This window comes from Nomascus leucogenys, chromosome 9 (genome assembly GCF_006542625.1).
Source record: "Nomascus leucogenys isolate Asia chromosome 9, Asia_NLE_v1, whole genome shotgun sequence".
Taxonomy (NCBI): Eukaryota; Metazoa; Chordata; class Mammalia; order Primates; family Hylobatidae; genus Nomascus; species Nomascus leucogenys.
Window position 1 is genome coordinate 68,941,323 of NC_044389.1, and position 18,102 is coordinate 68,959,424.

Genomic DNA, 18,102 nt, shown 5'->3' on the forward strand with positions numbered 1-18,102 from the left:
CAACTCAAAGTCACTCACTAGTGCTATGGTAGAAATGGAGAAGTTGGAAAAATGTCTTGAGCTGTCTCAGAGGACACAGAAAAGTATACTCGGAAAGAACAGATGATCTGTCTTCAGGTTAATAATGCAGCTAAAAAGCTCAATTCTTGGGCAGAAGAAAGAGTCAGAGAGATGCATAATTGTTACACTGCTTTCAAGTGTGATTCCTCGCGGGAGAATATGGGCCTTTGGGGGATTAAGCAAAAAAGGAAGAAATGCCGTGTGAGAAGAGAGGTGGCAGTAAAACACTCAGCGAGACTTAGCAAGGGGATACTTCTCCAGATGAATCAAAGTCGTGTTCTACTTCATGATTTTTTTGTGTTGTTACTTTATATATATTTTTTACTTCTACCTCACACTCAAATATTAAACTAATGCTCCAATAATATGTGTGGGGAAAGGTGCATTCTAGATGATATCAATGATGAATTTAATAGAAAATTATTTAAAAGTTATCTAAATTCAGAAGCTTTTTGTTTCCTGCTTTATTTTATATATTAGCTAGTAAAAAAATCTACCTTCTAGCATAAGCAAGTTTTGTAAAAACCCCTTGTCACATTTCCGAGTAGAGTATATACATCAATAGCTCAAAATGTTCTTCCAGCTAAATATTTGGTACTAACGTGCCAGTAGGAAATGAATATAAAAATATATAGATAAAAATCTTATACTCACGAGATGGTTGCAACTATTTTATAAAAATTAGATAAGTACAAGGTCAAGATTTAAGCTTCAAAGTATCAATCAATGAATTTCAGTAAACTTTATAAATGATATAAAGACATATGGAGTGATAAACATAAAACAAAATTAGTTTAAACACCTGAGAAATTGACTCAATTCTATAGTATGTTTTATGTCTCACATAGTTTTAATTGATTAAGAAATTATTGACAAAAAATAATCACAGTACCATCCAATGTTTTCTAGTATACATATATATGGCAATGGTTGTAATATAGTTTTAAAAATACAAGATCATCTCTTCTAAAGCAACCTTGCAGTGTGGAATATTCATATAGAAATAAAATTGTTTTAAAATTATCTTTATAACTTGTGATTAAAGTGTCATGTTATTCTGTGTACTCAGTGCTAGTGAGTGTTGTGAAAAATGCCTGTGACGTACACCTTTCATTGGAACATTACAGTGGGTCTGTTTCTCTAGGACTTTATCAATCTCATAAAGTAATGTATTTCATTTTGCTATTTGTTCAAACAAAAATATTAGAGACTGTGTATAGACCACACATTACATCCACACAAACATTCACATGAACACTACTTAAAAATGGAAAAATGCTAACCCAGATCACCTAGTGAACAAATAATCTAGATAATCTAAAAAATTTAGAAAATAGCATTACAATTTTAAATAAATCAAGATTTATTGTTTTAAAAGGTAATTTATCAAAATCTATTCCCTACTGTATGTTTTTATTTTCCCTTTTCCTATGACCTTGTTTTTTCACTTTTTACTCTTCGAAATCACAATTTCTCCTCTATCCTTCCTTTGCTCTCTTATAAATTCTAATTCCTACCAATAGTCAATTAAAAAAATGCATCTGTAGAAGGAGATTATCACAGCTATAAAATTTCCATTTTAATCCAATAGTTTCCAGACAGGAATCTCATTTCTTTTATTCCAGCATCTTAAGACACACAGATGTGAATCCATGTTTGTCAGGCCCCACTAGTTCCTAGAATTGAATATTTATTTTCTTTTTTTAAATAACAATTTTAATCTAATTTTCAGTTGATAACAAATACAGAAAACAGGGGACCAAACTAACACCATAAAGAAGTATTTTCTAAACAGATTTTCTTCGCTATTATTAAAGATTTAATGGGATTACTTTACTCTTCCTTTGCTTTCCACAGTATTAACACAGCTCTACGTTCTTATTAATGTGAAATTTACATTTGGTTGTAAGTGAATTTCCTCTTCATAAAAAGTTCCAGAAATGTGTTTCTGTAGACTTCTGCATACATACATACACACATAAAAGGAAGGTAGCAGGTGGGATGCTATTTATAAATTATCACTGCAATCTGGAACTCTTTTTCAGGCTTCATAAATATGAGTCTCCAACATTTCAGTCAAGAATGGGAAATATTATTCTCTCAAACTGACCAAGTAAGTGAGCATTTCTCCACATTGTATTGCATAACAGGGTCTGGAATGAGGATGAGGGAAATATAAATACATGTATGGAAAACTTTCCATACAATTGATTCATTGCTTGTATCCATCCATTTTTCATTGCCCATGTTATGCTCTATCCTCCTTGGTATAACAGAATATATTGCATTGATCATGTGGCTAATCTTGCGCTCACCTTTATGTAACATACTGAAAAAACAAATTAGTATATAACTCTTCAGAGGAACCATCCTTTCTATCATTTCTATATTGCTTTCTAGAAGTCTCATGTTTGTTGCATGGCCATATTAGATATGGGTGTGCAGTTCATAAAATTTCAATTTCTTGGTGAGGCCTTTGCTGCTTGGCCTATTTAAAAGGGTAAACCTATCCCACCATACACTGACCAGCATTTTTAAATCTTCCTCCTTTGCTTTGCCTTACTTAATAGCACTTATTATCACCTGAAATTTTACGCATTGACCTGTCTTATTGTGGCTCGCCTTGCTCTTGCCAATAGAGCATGAGCTCCACATGGGCAGGGATTTGTCTGTTTTCTTCACCATCTAGATCTGTGCCTGGCACATTTTATTCATTCAACACATACATGTCAAATGACTGAATTAAAAAATCATCAGGGTACAGTAACAGAGGAAAAGAGAAATACTGTCATGGGGCCCAAATCTGCATATTTGCATTTCAAATATCTTTCAACTTAATACTAATACTAATACATTTGTGTCTTCTCAGTGCCACTGGTAGATGGCGAGCATTAGGACAAGATCCCTGGTTTATAAAACCGCACTGTGTAATTTTCATACATAAGAACTTTGTAGAGAGTTATTATAGCCATTATACTTTAGAATAATTTTACCTGTAATGAAGTTATTTTTTGATTTTTAAGAAAATAAAATTTTATTTATAATTTATTATTATGTATTTATATCTAAAATGTATTCGATGTATTTATTATAATTTATTTATTAATAAAATTTATCATTAAAATAATGAATTATCTCCCATTTATCTTTACTAAGAAGAAGTGGAGCACAGAAAGAATTCTAGAGGTCTTGGCCTGTGATTGAAGGAGCTTAGATTCTGAAGTGAAGAAAGTCCTTTAATGGTCTACCCAGCTGAGTTCCGATGAGAAAAAGCTCTTGATCCCATTCTCAAGTGCTTTGCAAATATGTACTCACATACTTGCCCACCCCTGTAAAAAATAAGATGCCAACACACAGCGAATTCACTGAACAATTAGAGGCCACCTCCAGACTACAGCTGAAATAAAAAGGAGATAACATGGATAAAACTCAACTGTTAGCCATTAAATCTAAATTATAAATCTAAATTAAATCTAAATTATAAAGAAATGTAGCATGGTGTTTTGTAGGTTTTTTTTTTCTGGCTTTTGGCTTTGCTTGTCTTGTTTCTTTTCTGAAGCTCTCAATTTGAAACAAGATAACCAAATACGGTAAATTTTCTAACTAGGGAAATATTTATAAAATTTATCACTTCCACATCATACGGTTTTTAGGTGATTTTTAAGCAGAAAGCTACCATGAGGACAATGAAATCAAATGTAGCATATTGGCAGGATAAACAATCTTAAGAGGCAGGAATTGCAAAGTAAAGAAAGCCTTTCTTACTCAAGTACAGACACATTTTCTTTTTCCAATCTCACAAACTCCCACTGCCAGAAGTTTAAAAATAACAAAACTCACGTTTTTATGGTTCACACACTTCATGAGGACCAGCTCCCGGTACGCTCTCTTGGCATGTGTTTGGTTCTGAAAGGGTCTGCTGAGCTTCTTAATGGCCACATTTCTGTCAAGGACAGCATCATACGCGGCACTGTAGAGATCCAACAGCAACTCAGAATTAAGAACAAAAGATTCCTTAGAACTCTTGCCTGCTTGACTAAGGATACTGGTAAAGAAAATGCTATTTTGGAATCTTAGATACTGTCTACTCTGGTCACATGCCAATCAGGCTGTAAGTAAAGATGTGAGTGAATGGTATAAGAATATTCTACTAGCTAGGAGGACGAAGAAGAGTTGAAGGAAGGGAAGGAGGAGAAACAGGAGAAGGGGGGGAGGAGGAGAAGAGGGCAAAGGAGAAGAAAAAGATCTTGCCAAGAATATAGCATATAATTGCCTCAATAAGTGGGTGGAATAAAGAAGTAAGACAGGCATTCAAATTTCCCACTAGCCATGTGACTATGGCAAGTCATTTAATCTCTCTGAGCTTGAATTTCTCATCTGTTAATACATGATATTTAATTTTTTGTAACTATAAAATTTCATTGTTCTTTGGTCGTTTTAAATGAACATTTTCTATACCCATTCACAAGAACCAGGTGTTTTGTTTGTTTGTTATTGTTTTTTAGAAACAGAGTCTTACTACATTCCCCAGGCTGGTCTTGAACTCCTGAGCTCAAGCTATCTTCCTGCCTCAGTCTCTTTAGTAGCTGTGACTACAGCCACATACTATGGCACCCAACTAAGAACCAATTTTTAAGGTGTGATGTTAATTGCCATAAAAGCACTGGTGGGCTGATGATCAAAGTGTACTCTCATTAACAATAACAAAGCTCAAAATAAGAAATGTGATCAGGGAATTTTAGAAACATAAATAACTGCATTTAAATACAAAGACAAAAATAAATACTATTCACATGGGAAGCTTTCACACTGAGAATGAAAATTTACAATGCTTTGAAAAAGCAATCTAAATATTTGGTGCTATTTCTCTCATATGCAGAATACATGAGTTTAGAGATCAAATGAGAAAGTGAGAGAGGCTCTTTTTGCCATTATACCTAATGATGCACTCACAAAATATGTGACCCATCCCTGAAACTTTGAGTTCTGCTGGGTTTTTTCTTAGTTGTGGGGGAGGAAATGCAAAACCGGAATCCACTACAACTGATCTACTAAATTAGAAGTAACATTGACCATTGAAGGCTCACACCACAGAACTAAAAGCCAAAAATGGAATTGCTGTACTGTAGGAAAATGATAGATTCACAGAATAAGGTTGAAAAACGTCTTAGAGTTCACCTGGTCCATACCTCCATTTAATACTCATTCCTCTCTAAAATATGTCCGTGGAAAGTTTCACCAGTCGCTGTTTGCCCACCTCCAAAAACATGGAAATCATTATATCTAAGCAGCTCTTTCTATTGTTGGGCAGCTTTGAGAATAGAAACGCCATCATTCTAATAAAGAGTTATCTTTCTGCAGTTTCCACTGACTACTGTTAGTCCTGCCTTCCAGGGCAACTCAAAATAAAATGTTTCCTTTCCATTATTAACCGTAAAATACGAAATCTATTAAAAGGCTGCACACAATGCCTGGCCTAGAGTAAACACTCAGTAACTCTTAGCTTTTAGCACTTTTCCCCCAAGTCTTTACTTTCTTAAATTAAATATTAGCAGTCCCCTACCATCACTTGTCAGATGTGGTTTCAAGTTCCATCACTATCTGGTCAGTTTTCTCTGAATAAACTCCAGTGCGTCAATATGCTCTGAAAATGTGGACCCTGTACTAAATAAACATTGCTACTCTGGGTATAGATTGTTACTGAAGATTAGGGTAGAGCTACTAATTCTTTAATTCATTCCTTTGCTCATTCATTCAACAATCCTGTTCTGACATAGTTAATACAGCTAAGTCTGTCCCGGAATTCTTTAATAATGACATTCCACACTATTCTTGTTCACTTTTTAAAAAATTTTATTTTATTTTATTTAGTTCCTGGGTACATGTGCAGAATGTGCAGGTTTGTTACATAGGTAAATGTGGGACATGGTGGTTTGCTGCATCTGTCAACCCATCACCTAAGTATTAAGCCCAGCATGCATTAGCTATTTTTCCTGATGCTTTCCCTCCTCTGCCTCCTGGCCCCAACAGGCCCCAGTGTATGCAGTTCCCCTCCTTGTGTCCATGTCTTCTCATTGTTCAGCTCCCATTTATAAGTGAGAACATGCAGTGTTTGGTTTTCTGTTCCTGCATTAGTTTGTTGAGGAAAATGGCTTCCAGTTCCATCCATGTCCTTACAAAGGACAAGATGTCATTCCTTTTTATGACTGCATAGTATTTCATGGTGTATATGTACCACATTTTCTTTATCCAGTCTATCACTGATGGGCATTTGGGTTGATTCCATGTCTTTGCTACTGTGCATAGTGCTGCAGTGAACATACACATGCATGTATCTTTATAACAGAATGACTTATATTCCTTTGGTAATATAATGGAATTGCTGGGTCAAATGATATTTCTGGTTCTAGGTGTTTGAGGAATGCCACACTGTCTTCCACAATGGTTGAACTAATTTACATTCCCACCAATAGTGTAAAAGCATCCCTATCTGCAGCCTTGCCAGCATCTGTTGCTTCTTGACTTTTTAATAATCACCATTGTGAATGACATAAGATAGTATCTCATTGTGGTTTTGATTTGCATTTCTCTGATAACCAGTAATGTTGAGCTTTTTTTCATGTTTGTTGGCTGCATAAATGTCTTCTTTTGAGAAGTGTCTGTTCATGTCCTTTGCCCCCTTTTTATGGGGTTGGTTTTTTTCTTGTAAATTTGTTTAAATTTCTTGTAGACTCTGGATATCAGACCTTTGCCAGATGGATAGATTGCAAAAGTTTTCTCTCATTCTGTAGGTTGTCTGTTCAGTCTGATGACAGTTTCTTTTGCTGTCCAGAAGCTCTTTAGTTTAATTAGATCCCATTTGTCCTTTTTTACTTTTGTTGCAATTGCTTTTGCCATTTTCATCAGGAAATTTTTGCCCGTGCCTATGTCTTGAATAGTATTGCCTAGATTTTCTTCTAGGATTTTTACAGTTTTGGGTTTTACATTTACATCTTTAATCCATCTTGAGTTAATTTTTGTATAATGTGTAAGGAAGAGGTCCAGTTTCAATTTTCTGCATATGGCTGGTCAGTTTTCCCAGCACCATTTATTAAATAGGGAATGCTTTCCCCATTGCTTGTTTTTGTCAGATTTGTCAAAGATCAGATGGTTGTAAATGTGCAGTCTTATTTCTGAGTTCTCTATTCTGTTCCATTGGTCTAGGTGTCTTTTTTATTTTTTTGTAACATTACCATGCTGTTTTGGTTATTGTAGCCTTGTAGTATAGTTTGAAGTTGGATAGTATGATGCCTCCAGCTTTCTTCTTTTTGCTTAGGATTGTCTTGGCTATTGGGCTTTTTTTTGATTCCATATGATTTTTTAATTAGTTTTTTCTAATTCTGTGAAGAATGTCAATGGTAGTTTAATGGGAATTGCATTGAATCTATAAATTACTTTGGGCAGTATGGCCATTTTCACAATATTGGTTCTTCCTATCCATGAGCATGGAATGTTTTTTCATTTGTTTGTGTCCTGATTTCCTTGAGCAGTGGTTTGTAGTTCTCTTTAAAGAGGTCCTTTATGTCCCTTGTTAGCTGTATTCCTAGGTATTTTATTCTCTTTGTAGCAACTGTGAATGGGAGTTCATTCATGATTTGGCTCTCTGCTTGTCTACTGGTGCAGAGAAATGCTTGTGACTTTTTCAGATTAAATTTGTATCCTGAAACCTTGCTAAAGTCACTTATCAGCTTAAGGGGCTTTTGGGCTGAGATTATAGTGTTTTCTAGATATAGGATCATGTCATCTGCAAACAAAGACAATTTGATTTCCTCTCTTCCTATTTGAATACCCTCTATATTTCTTTCTCTTGCCTGATTGTCCTGGCCAGAATTTCCATTACTATGTTTAATAGGTGTGGAGAAAGAGGGCATCCTTGTCTTGTGTCAGTTTTCAGGGGCAGTGCTTCCAGCTTTTGCCCATTCAGTATGATAGTGGCTGTGGGTTTGCTGTAAATGGTTCTTATTACTTTGAGGTATGCTCCTTCAATACCTAGTTTATTGAGTATTAACATTAAGTGATGTTAAATTTTATCGAAGGACTTTTCTGCATCTATTGAAATAATCATGTGGTTTTTGTCTTTAGTTCTGTTTGATGTGATGAACTTCATTTATTGATTTGCATATGTTAAACCAGCCTTGCATCCTGGGGATGAAGCAAACTTGATTGTGGTGGATAAGCTTTTTTATGTGCTGCTGGATTCAGTTTGCCAGTATCTTATTGAGGATTTTTGCATCAATGCTAATCAGGGATATTGGCCTGAAGTTTTCTTTTTTTTGTTATATCTCTGCCAGGTTTTGGTATCAGGATAATGCTGGCCTCATAAAATGAGTTAGGAAGGAGTCCCTCCTTTTCAATTGTTTGGACTAGTTTCAGAAGAAATAGTACCAGCTCTTCTTTGCCTCTCTGGTAGAATTCAGCTGTAAACCCATCTGGGCTTTTTTTTGGTTGGTAGGCTATTTATTACTGCCTCAATTTCAGAACTCGTTATTGGTCAATTCAGGGATTCAGCTTCTCCCTGGTTCAGTTTGGTGTGGGCGTATATGTCCAGGAGTTTATCTGTTTCTTCTAGATTTTCTAGTTTATTTGTGTAGAGGTGTTTATACTATTCTCTGATGGTAGTTTGTATTTCTGTGGGGTGATAACCCCTTTATCATTTTTTATTGTGTCTATTTGATTATTCTCTCTTTTCTTCATTATTAGTCTAGTTAGTGGTCTATTTTATTAACTTTTCCAAAAAAAAAACCAGCTCCTGATTCACTGATTTTTTTGAAGGATTTTTCATGTCTCTATCTCCTTCAGTTCTGCTCTGAGCTTGGTTATTTCTTGTCTTCTGCTAGCTTTGGGGTTTGTTTTCTCTTAGTTTTCTAGTTCTTTTAGTTGTGATGTTAGGGTGTTAATTTGAGATCTTTCTAGCTTTTCAAAGTGGGCACTAAGAGCTATAAATTTCCCTCTTGACACCGCTTTAGCTGCATCCCAGAGGTTCTGGTATGTTGTCTCTTTGTTCTCATTGGTTTCAAAGAACTGCTTGATTTCTGTCTTAATTTCATTATTTACCCAGGAGTCATTCAGGAGCATGTTCTTCAACTTTCTCATAGTTGTGTGGTTTTGAGTGAGTTTCTTAATCTTGAGTTCTACTTTGATTGTGCTGTAGTCTGAAAGACTGTTTGTTATGATTTCACTTATTTTGCATTTGCCGTGGAGTGTTTAACTTGTAATTATGTTATCAATTTTAGGGTAAGTGCCAGTAGCAATGAGAAGAATGTATATTCTGTTGTTTTGGGGTGGAAATTTCTGTAGATATCTATCAGGTCCTCTTGATCCAGAGCTGAGTTCATGCCCTGAATATCTTTTTTAATTTTTTGTCTCGATGATCTGCCTAATGTTGACAGTGGGGTGTTAAAGTTTCCAATATTATTGTGTGGGAGTCTAAGTCTCTTTGAAAGTCTCCAAGAACTTCTTTTATGAAACTGTGTGCTCCTGTATTGGGTGCATATATATTTAGGAGAGTTAGCTCTTCTTGTTGAATTGAACCCTTACCATTATGTAATGTCCTTCTTTGTCTTTTGTTTATCTTTGTTGGTTTTAAAGCCTGTTTTTCAGTAACCAGGATTGCAATCCCTGCCTTTTTCTGCTTTCCATTTGCTTGATAAATTTTCCTCTATCCCTTTATTTTGAGCCTATGTGTGTCTGTGCACAGAGATTGTTCTCTGGAATATAGCACACTGTTGGGTCTTGTCCTTTTATCCAGCTTGCCATTCTGTGTCTTTTAATTAGGGCATTTAGCCCATTTACATTTAAAGTCAATATTGTTATGTGTGAATTTGATCCTGTCATCATGATGCCGGCTGGTTATTTTGCAGGCTTGTTAATATAGTTGCTTCATAGCGTCATTGGTCTGTGTACTCCAGCGTGTTTTTGTATTGGCTGGTAATGGTTTTTCCTTTTCATAGTTAGTGCTTCCTTCAGGAGCTCTTGTAAGGCAGCCCTGGTGGTGACAAATTCCCTCAGCATTTGCTTGACTGAAAAGGATTTTATTTCTCCTTTATGAAGATTAGTGTGGCTGGATATGAAATTCTGGGTTAGAAACTCTTTTCTTTAAGAATGTTGCATATTGGCCTCTAATCTCTTTAGACTTGTAGGGTTTCTGCTGAGAGGTCTGTCGTTAGTCTGATGGGTGTCCCTTTGTAGGTGACCTGGCTTTTCTTTTTTGGCTGCTCTTAACATTTTTTCCTTCATTTTGACCTTGGAGAATTTGATTATGTATCTTGGAGTTGATCTTCTCATAGAGTATCTCACCGGGGTTCTTTAGATTTCCTGAATTTGAATGTTGATCTGTCGTACTAGGTTGGAGATGTTCTCCTGGATGATATTTTGAAGTATGTTTTCCAACTTGCTTCCATTCTCCCCATCTCTTTCAGATGCTCCAATCAGTCATATGTTCGGTCTTTTTACACAGTCCCATAGGTCTCAGAGGTTTTGTTCATTCCTTTTCATTCTTTTTTCTCCAACCTTGCCTGCCTGTCTTATTTCAGCAAGATAGTCTTCAGGCTCTGAGATCCTTTCCTCTACTTGGTCTATTTGGCTATCGATACTTATGGTTAAATTGTGAAGTTCTTGTTTTGTGTTTTTCAGCTCCATCAGGTCATTTATGTTCCTTTCTAAACTGGTTATTCTGGTTAACAGCTCCTGTAATGTTTTATCATGGTTCTTAGCTTCTTTGCATTGGGTTAGAACATATTCCTTTAGCTCAGTAAAGTTCGTTCTTACCCACCTTTTGAAGACTACTTCTGTCAATTCATCCATTGCAGTCTCACTGCAGTTCTGTGCCCCCACTGGAGAGGTGCTGCAATCATTTGGAGGAGAAGAGGCACTCTGGCTTTTTGAGTTTTCAGCATATTTACATTGATTCTTTCAAATCTTCATGGGTTTTTCTACCTTTGATCTTTGAGGCTGCTGACCTTTGGATGGGGTTTTTGTGGGGTCTTTTGTTGTTGTTGTTGTTGTTTTCTGTTTGTTTTTCTTTTAACAGTATGGCCCAACTTCCATTGGGCTGCTGTGGTTTACTGGGGGACCACTCCAGACCCAGTTCACGTGGGTCCCTCCTGCACTTGGAGGTATCACCAGCAGAGGCTGCTGAACAGCAAAGATGGCTGCCTGCTCCTTCCTCTGGAAGCTCCATCCCAGAGGGGCATTGAGCTGATGCTGGCCAGAACATTCCTGTATGAGGTGTCTGGCAACCCCTGTTGGGAGGTCTCACCCAGTCAGGAGGCACAGGATCAGGGACCTGTTTAAAGAAGCAGTCTGGCTGCCCCTTGACTGAGCAGGTTGAGCTGTGCTGGGGAGAATCCCCCTCATCTGGACTGCCAGCAGGCAGGAAAGACTAGGTGCCCCAAACTGTGAGACTGGCCGCTCCTCCCCTCAGGGGCTCCTTCCCAGGGATATCAGAGTTCTGTCTGAAAACCCTGGCTGGAGTTGCTACAATTCCTGCAGGGAGGCCCTGCTCAGTGAGGAGGGATGGATCCAGGTTCCACCTAAAGAAGCAGTCTGGTCACGATCTGCCACAGCCACTGTGATGTGCTATGGGAAATTTCTCTCAGTTCAAACCACCCAGTCTCCCTGACACCAGCAGGGTAAAATGGCCAACTGGAGTTGCAGTGATGGTGAGTGGCCACCCCTTCCCCAGGCACTCGGTTGCCTTAGGCATTGTCCAGCCTGCTGCCACTGGTTGCAACCCAAGCAGGTGGCACAGCTCTGTCCCTGGAACAAAAGGCCTTGGTGATGTGGGCTCACGAGGGGATCTTCTGATCCACAGGATGCACAGATCCATGGAAAAAGCATGGTTTCCTGGGCGGGGCAGTGCAGTCACTGACCACCTCTCTTGGCTGGGTGTGGGAGTTCCCCTTATCTCATGCAGCTCTGGGATCATTGCTCCACCCTGCTTTTCCTCACTCTGCATGGGTCATACCAACTGCCTATTCAGTCCCAGTGAGAGAACCTGGATACGTCAGTTGATGGAGCAGGATTCACTCACTGTTTTCATTCTTCTCAGTGGGAGCCGCTGACTGGAACTGCTTCTACTTTTTTTTTGGACAGAGTTTTGCTCTTGTTGCCCAAAATGGAGTCCAATGGCGCGATCTTGGCTCACCACAACCTCCGTCTCCTGGGTTCAAGCGATTCTCCTGTCTCAGCCTCCTGAGTAGCTGGGATTACAGTCATGCACCACCATGCCCAGCTAATTTTGTATTTTTAGTAGAGACGGGGTTTCTGCATGTTGGTCAGGCTGGTCTCAAACTCCCGACCTCAAGTAATCCGCCCATCTCAGCCTCCCAAAGTGCTGGGATTACAGGCATGAGCCACCAGGCCCGGCCTGGAGCTGTTTCTAATCAGCCATCTTGGCTCCTCTCCCTCCATCCCACCCTATTGACTCACAGTGAGCCTGTGTTAATTTAAAATACTGTCTCTTAAAAATCTTGTGCTGCTCTTACACTAATATGTCAGCACTGGTGTTTGTTCTTTTTCACCTACCAATGGCAGCACAGATAAAGAGTCAAGTGGGCATGTATCTTATAGGTAACATATAAGGGCAACAGTAGATTTGGAAACACAGGAATTAAACTTACTTTCTAAAGTTAAGTCATTGTATTGGCAGAAAATTGATCCATCACCTCAAAGACAAGGACTAAATTTTAAGCCAAAATTAACTTAGCTGAAATTATTAAAATATCAAAAGAAAGAATGGCAATCAGTCATGAAGGCATATAAGGGAGTCGGACAGGCAAACTCTGGCATTGTTTGGCCAAATAAGAAAGTACCTTTCCAGGTAGGTCCAGAGATCCTGTCAGCCAAGCAGATGGACACATTCATATTGTGACTGTCAGAAACTGCAGCCAGTCAGCGTTCTGATCAGAGTCTCCTTGGGCTGATTCTATCCTCTACAGTCAATGCTATACTAATCAAGACTTATTCAGAATATGTGTATAAGAATATTGTCTATATTTGGTCAGCCTGACTGTTACATCTTTCATAATTTAAAAAAATTGGCATCTGGTTTTATATGTGAGATGGTAGTGAGGATTGCCAATATGAGTTTGAGTCCCTGAGATATTGACCAGATCATGCAAGACAGTGGGCCATCCCCCTATCTCATGTGGAATAACTGAGAAAATCCCACCCTCTGGGGTTTCTTGGCAGGCAAAAAACTAGACAGTTCTCCTGGAAACGTTGTGGTATTCTCTCTCTGTCTGGTACTTCCTCCTCAAAGCAATTTTAGATATGAATGTCAGCCCTGCTGCTTACTAAATGTGGGCAAGTTATTTACACTTTCTGACATCAGTTTCCTCATACTTAAAATGAAGAGAATAACAACTTGACAAGCTTGTTGTAAGGAGTAAAAGAGTTAATAATGTGTAGATAGTGCCTCACCTGAGTGAGCACTGAGTAAATGATGGCTATTACTATTTTTAAAATCAATGTTCTTCTCAGATTCATTATCTCATGTAGGACAGGATAAAGCCTGAATTCCTAGAGCATAGGCAACAATTGGACACATATCTGCTAATCAATAGTGTTTAGTCTTTCTGCTAATTACAAATACATTCAACTGTACCACCATCACGACCACATTTTTCAAGTATGTCCCATGACATCATAAAATACATCTTCCAAAAAGACAAAAAGTTTTGTTAAACTTTAAATACATTATAAGCTGGGTACAGTGGCATGTGCCTATTGTCCCAGCTACCCAGAAAGCTGAGGCAGGAGGATTGCTTGAGCCCAAGAGTACAAGACCAGCATGGGCAACATAGTGAGACCACCCCATATCAATAAAAATAATACATACATACATACATACATACATACATACATACATACATACACTGTAGCCATACAGTTCTCTGGCTTACCACTTTAATAAACTATCTGTACGATTTGTTTTTAACAAACCCCCTATTCCCAGTGATCACTTCACCCTGTCTTAATGGTTCACAGGGTATCTTTTCTAACCAATACAAGGACCAGTGTCGAGTTCAGGAGGTGTCTCTTATAAGCTATCCCTTCCTCTAAAGAAATAAGAACTTTTGCCTGTCTTGAATTGTGTGGATACTGTGGTTTGGTTTACTGAACTTCCATCTGACTCTTTTATGTCATACCTTCCTATATTAAAGATAAACTTCAGAGTTAAGTGTACAATTCCCAGAAGTTTTTGCAGCTAGCACTCTGGATCCAAGTAAGATCCTGCAGATGCACCTATGAGCAATTTGTAAGGCAGAAGTGAGGATTATTAGCATCTTCTGACATGTCTTATTTGGGAAGCAAGGTCTTGTGGAGATGTGAGGTTTTCTTCTGAAACAATAATTCATGTCATTCTCTAGATTCCTGGTTAAGAGGAGGAGTGGAAGCAGAGTCCCCAGTGAACTCCAGGTTCCATTCCCCCGTTCACAGCATAATAGAGTAGCCATGGCAACAGTAAGTGCATAGTTCCAGCTCTATGATTTCCTAATCTCAGCTTTGATTGTATGTTCTGGAAATCTGATGGTTCTAGGATACTCTCAGAGTTGGGAGCTCCGTGGTGATTCAGCTCTTGGGTGTCTGGGAGTCATTCAAGGTAGCCCAGAGTACAGCCCACTTCTCCAGGCCTTCCTGTAACTTTGCAGGCACCCATTTACAGCATTCAATCTCTGTCTGCTTAAAATGCTTCTGTCTTCTGCCGTGAACCTTGGCTGACACTATAATCTTTCCCATTTTCTGTAATTCCTCAGTGATTACTGGCAGAAGTTTAGCAAATACATCTGCAAATTGGCATCATTGATGCAGTACAGTCACAAATTCATGTCTGAAAGTTTTCTATTACTCTTGAGTCATCTATTTTTTCCAAGAATCTTGGTCTGTGGAATCTTACTTTTTTTCTTTCAGTATTTTTTTCTTTCTGCTATCTTTATGCAGGTAAAAATGGAGATAGGTCTTTATGAAGATTTTTCCAACAATTCTCCAGCCACATTGCTGAAGATTTGCCAGCAACTTCTTGGCATACAGTACTAACACACCTCCACTTCTACCAGGTTTATTCCTAAAAGAGTGATGGAGCTTTCTGCTGTTATGCTCCTGTCATTTAATTCAGCTTGATGATGCTATAAAGCTATGTTTACCTCCTTGCATGTATTTATATAAATACACATACACACACACAAACACACACACACACACATCTCTGAAGGCAAATCTTGTTCTCAATATATTTATCAGGTATTTTTTTCTTCTGACAATTGCAGACAACCTCTTACACAAATGTTCTTCTTCTTAAGTCATAATCATTTATTTGATAATTTTTCTTGTTCCTCTTTCCCTTTATATTTAAAATGTTTGTAATCATATTAAATATTTGAGGGGGAAATCCCTAAGCATTACTGGAGCATCTGAAACATCTTAAATCATAGCCTGGCAAACCAAATTCTTAAATAAGAATCATGTTTTTGAACCTGCCAAATTCATTTCTGCCTCAGGATTCTGCAATTGTTCCTCCTAACAGGAATGCTCTTCTTTCGTCCTCACTTGGCTAACCCCATTTGTGATTCAGATTTCAGCCCAAATATTATCTCCTCAGAGAGGCTTTCTTTAGTTTTTCTATCAAAAGTCAACAGTTGATTTTTTGGTTAATTATTTTGTCATTGAATGGTTTGGCTGTACAAGTTTGGTTATATTTGTTGAGAATACTTTCAATTACAAGTAACAGAATTCTGAATAATAATAACTTAAGTAATAAAGATATTCATTATATCATATAACAAATTATAAAAGTAGGCTTATCTAGGTTTCAGAGATGCACTGTGATTTTTGAGGGCCCTATGCACTTTTGCCTTCAATTTTCTGCAAATTTGTTCTCAGCATGTTGGGAATAAAAAGCCAATAGGGCCAGGCGATGTGGCTCACGCCTGTAATCCCAGCACTTTGGGAGGCCGAGGTGGATCATGAGGTCAGGAGTTTGAGATCAGCCTGGCCAACATGGTGAAACCCCATCTCTACTAAAAATACAAAAATTAGCCTGGCGTGGTAGCATGCACCTGCAATCCCAGCTACTCAGAGGCTGAGGCAGAATTGCTGGAATCCAGCAGGCAGAGGTTGCAGTGAGCCACAGCATTCCAGCCTGGGTGACAGAGCAGGACTCCATCTCAAAAAAAGAAAAAAGCCAATAATAGGAGAACTCTATTAATGTATCCAAGAGCAACGGTGTAGGTGCTGTGACGCATGAAGATTCCCTATCAGGAATAAAGGGCTTATTATGTCAGATGCTAGGTGTGCTGCCAGCAGACAGCCTCTCAGCTCTTAGCCCCCTTTGAGGATGACCTAAGCTGACAAAAGCTGCCTAACCTAGCCTACACCCTCTTCATAGGTAGCCTTCATTCAATCACTGATGAGCACGGGGTTATAAAAGCCTGACCACTTCAGCCCAATTCAGGACAGCTGGTAAGGCTCAGTACCTCTTCAGAACTCCCAATAGGGTCAGCAGAAGCTTCTATTGAGATTGTATTGCAGCTGAACTTGTCTCTATTTTCTTTTTCCACAGGTGTTGGCCCCCAAAATACTTCCTAATAAATCTCTTGCATGAAATCATCATCTCAAAGTGTACTTTCTGGAGAATACAGTGTTTGGAAAGCAGTAACTCACGGCTAAGTAAAGCAATATGCTCTGGAGTTCACCTGGATACTTCTCTAGGCAAAATGCAGGTCCAATTATGGATAAACATGGCTAGACTACAAGCTCAACATCAAGAAAAGCCATTTCAGCTATGTAACCAACTAACCTAGATGACCAAGCCTAATTATAGAGTTTTCATTCCAATCCACTTTGTGCTTGATAGACACTGAATTGAAGCAAAGGCAGCAAGTGGGTCTCACAGCCAATCCCTCAAAGACAGTATCAAACGCAGGAACTTCTTAAAACACTAGAAACTGAACTAGTACTTTACAACCTGTCAGCAAACTAAAGACGGGGAAGACCACACAAAGATTATTCACCTTAATCAAAAACATGGGACCAGCTCAGCAGCTCATCACCACAGAAAATAGATGAATGGAAAGAAGATGGCTGCTCTAGACACAAGGCAATTTCTGGAAATAGGGATGGTGACATTGGAGAAGAAACTGAAGACTCTTGGAGAAATATTAACTTCATCTCAATAAAATGGTAGGTGATGGAATGCACACAGACTGTCTCAGTTTCTCTTCTTTGATCTTTGTGACAAATTGTCTCATGCCCATTCTGCTCTTTTACTGAACATTCAATGAACCATTCATATATTTATCTGGTTGATGTTTTAGCATACAAAATTCACAAAACTGCCAGGCTGCCAATTGATAGGGTAAGCTGAAAATTTGGGAAATTAGACTGGCCAGCCCTGCTATAAGGCATACAGGGAGTAGTCAGACAGCCTTGCTACACTGATTTTGCCATTTACTCTGTGGTATAAATCTATAATTATTTACTTTTTAGTGTTTAGTAAATATTTTCTAACTTTGCAATAAAACCCTTCCGACAGAAATAAAATTAAAACTACATATTTAATTAAAGTACTATATAATAAATTTCTATTTCTTACATTTTCTTGGTCACAACCAAACGAAAACCAGAAAAAGTTCTCCTAAAGGTCCATCAGCATCTATTTCAAAGTTAGTAATTATTGTAAGAAGGCTGTGCCTACATACAATGATTTAACACATGCAGCTATGTCTTAGTCTATTTGGGCTGCTATAACAAAACATCTGAGAATGGGCAGCTTATAAACAGCAGACATCTATTTCTCACAATTCTTGAGTCTGGGAAGTACAAGACCAAGACACAGCCAGATTTGGTGACTGGAGGGCTTGTTCCTCATAGAAGGCACCATCTTGTTGTGTTCTTACATGGCAGAGGGGATAACTAGCTTCTTGGGGTCTCTTTTATAAGGGCACTAATATCATTCATGAGGGCAAATCCTCATGACCTAATCACCTCCCTAAGATGCCACTT

General features: G+C 38.2%; 1 protein-coding gene across 8 annotated transcripts in view; it reads right to left on the reverse strand.

The window, feature by feature from the left end:
* MAPK10 (mitogen-activated protein kinase 10) overlaps window positions 1-18,102 on the reverse strand; it is a 328,152-nt gene that overhangs the window by 84,285 nt on the left and 225,765 nt on the right. For all 8 annotated transcript variants that reach the window (XM_030819097.1, XM_003265855.3, XM_030819096.1 and 5 more), the window contains one exon: window positions 3,901-4,030. In XM_030819097.1, the coding sequence (XP_030674957.1) occupies window positions 3,901-4,030 (130 nt within the window). The remainder of the gene's footprint in view (window positions 1-3,900; window positions 4,031-18,102) is intronic.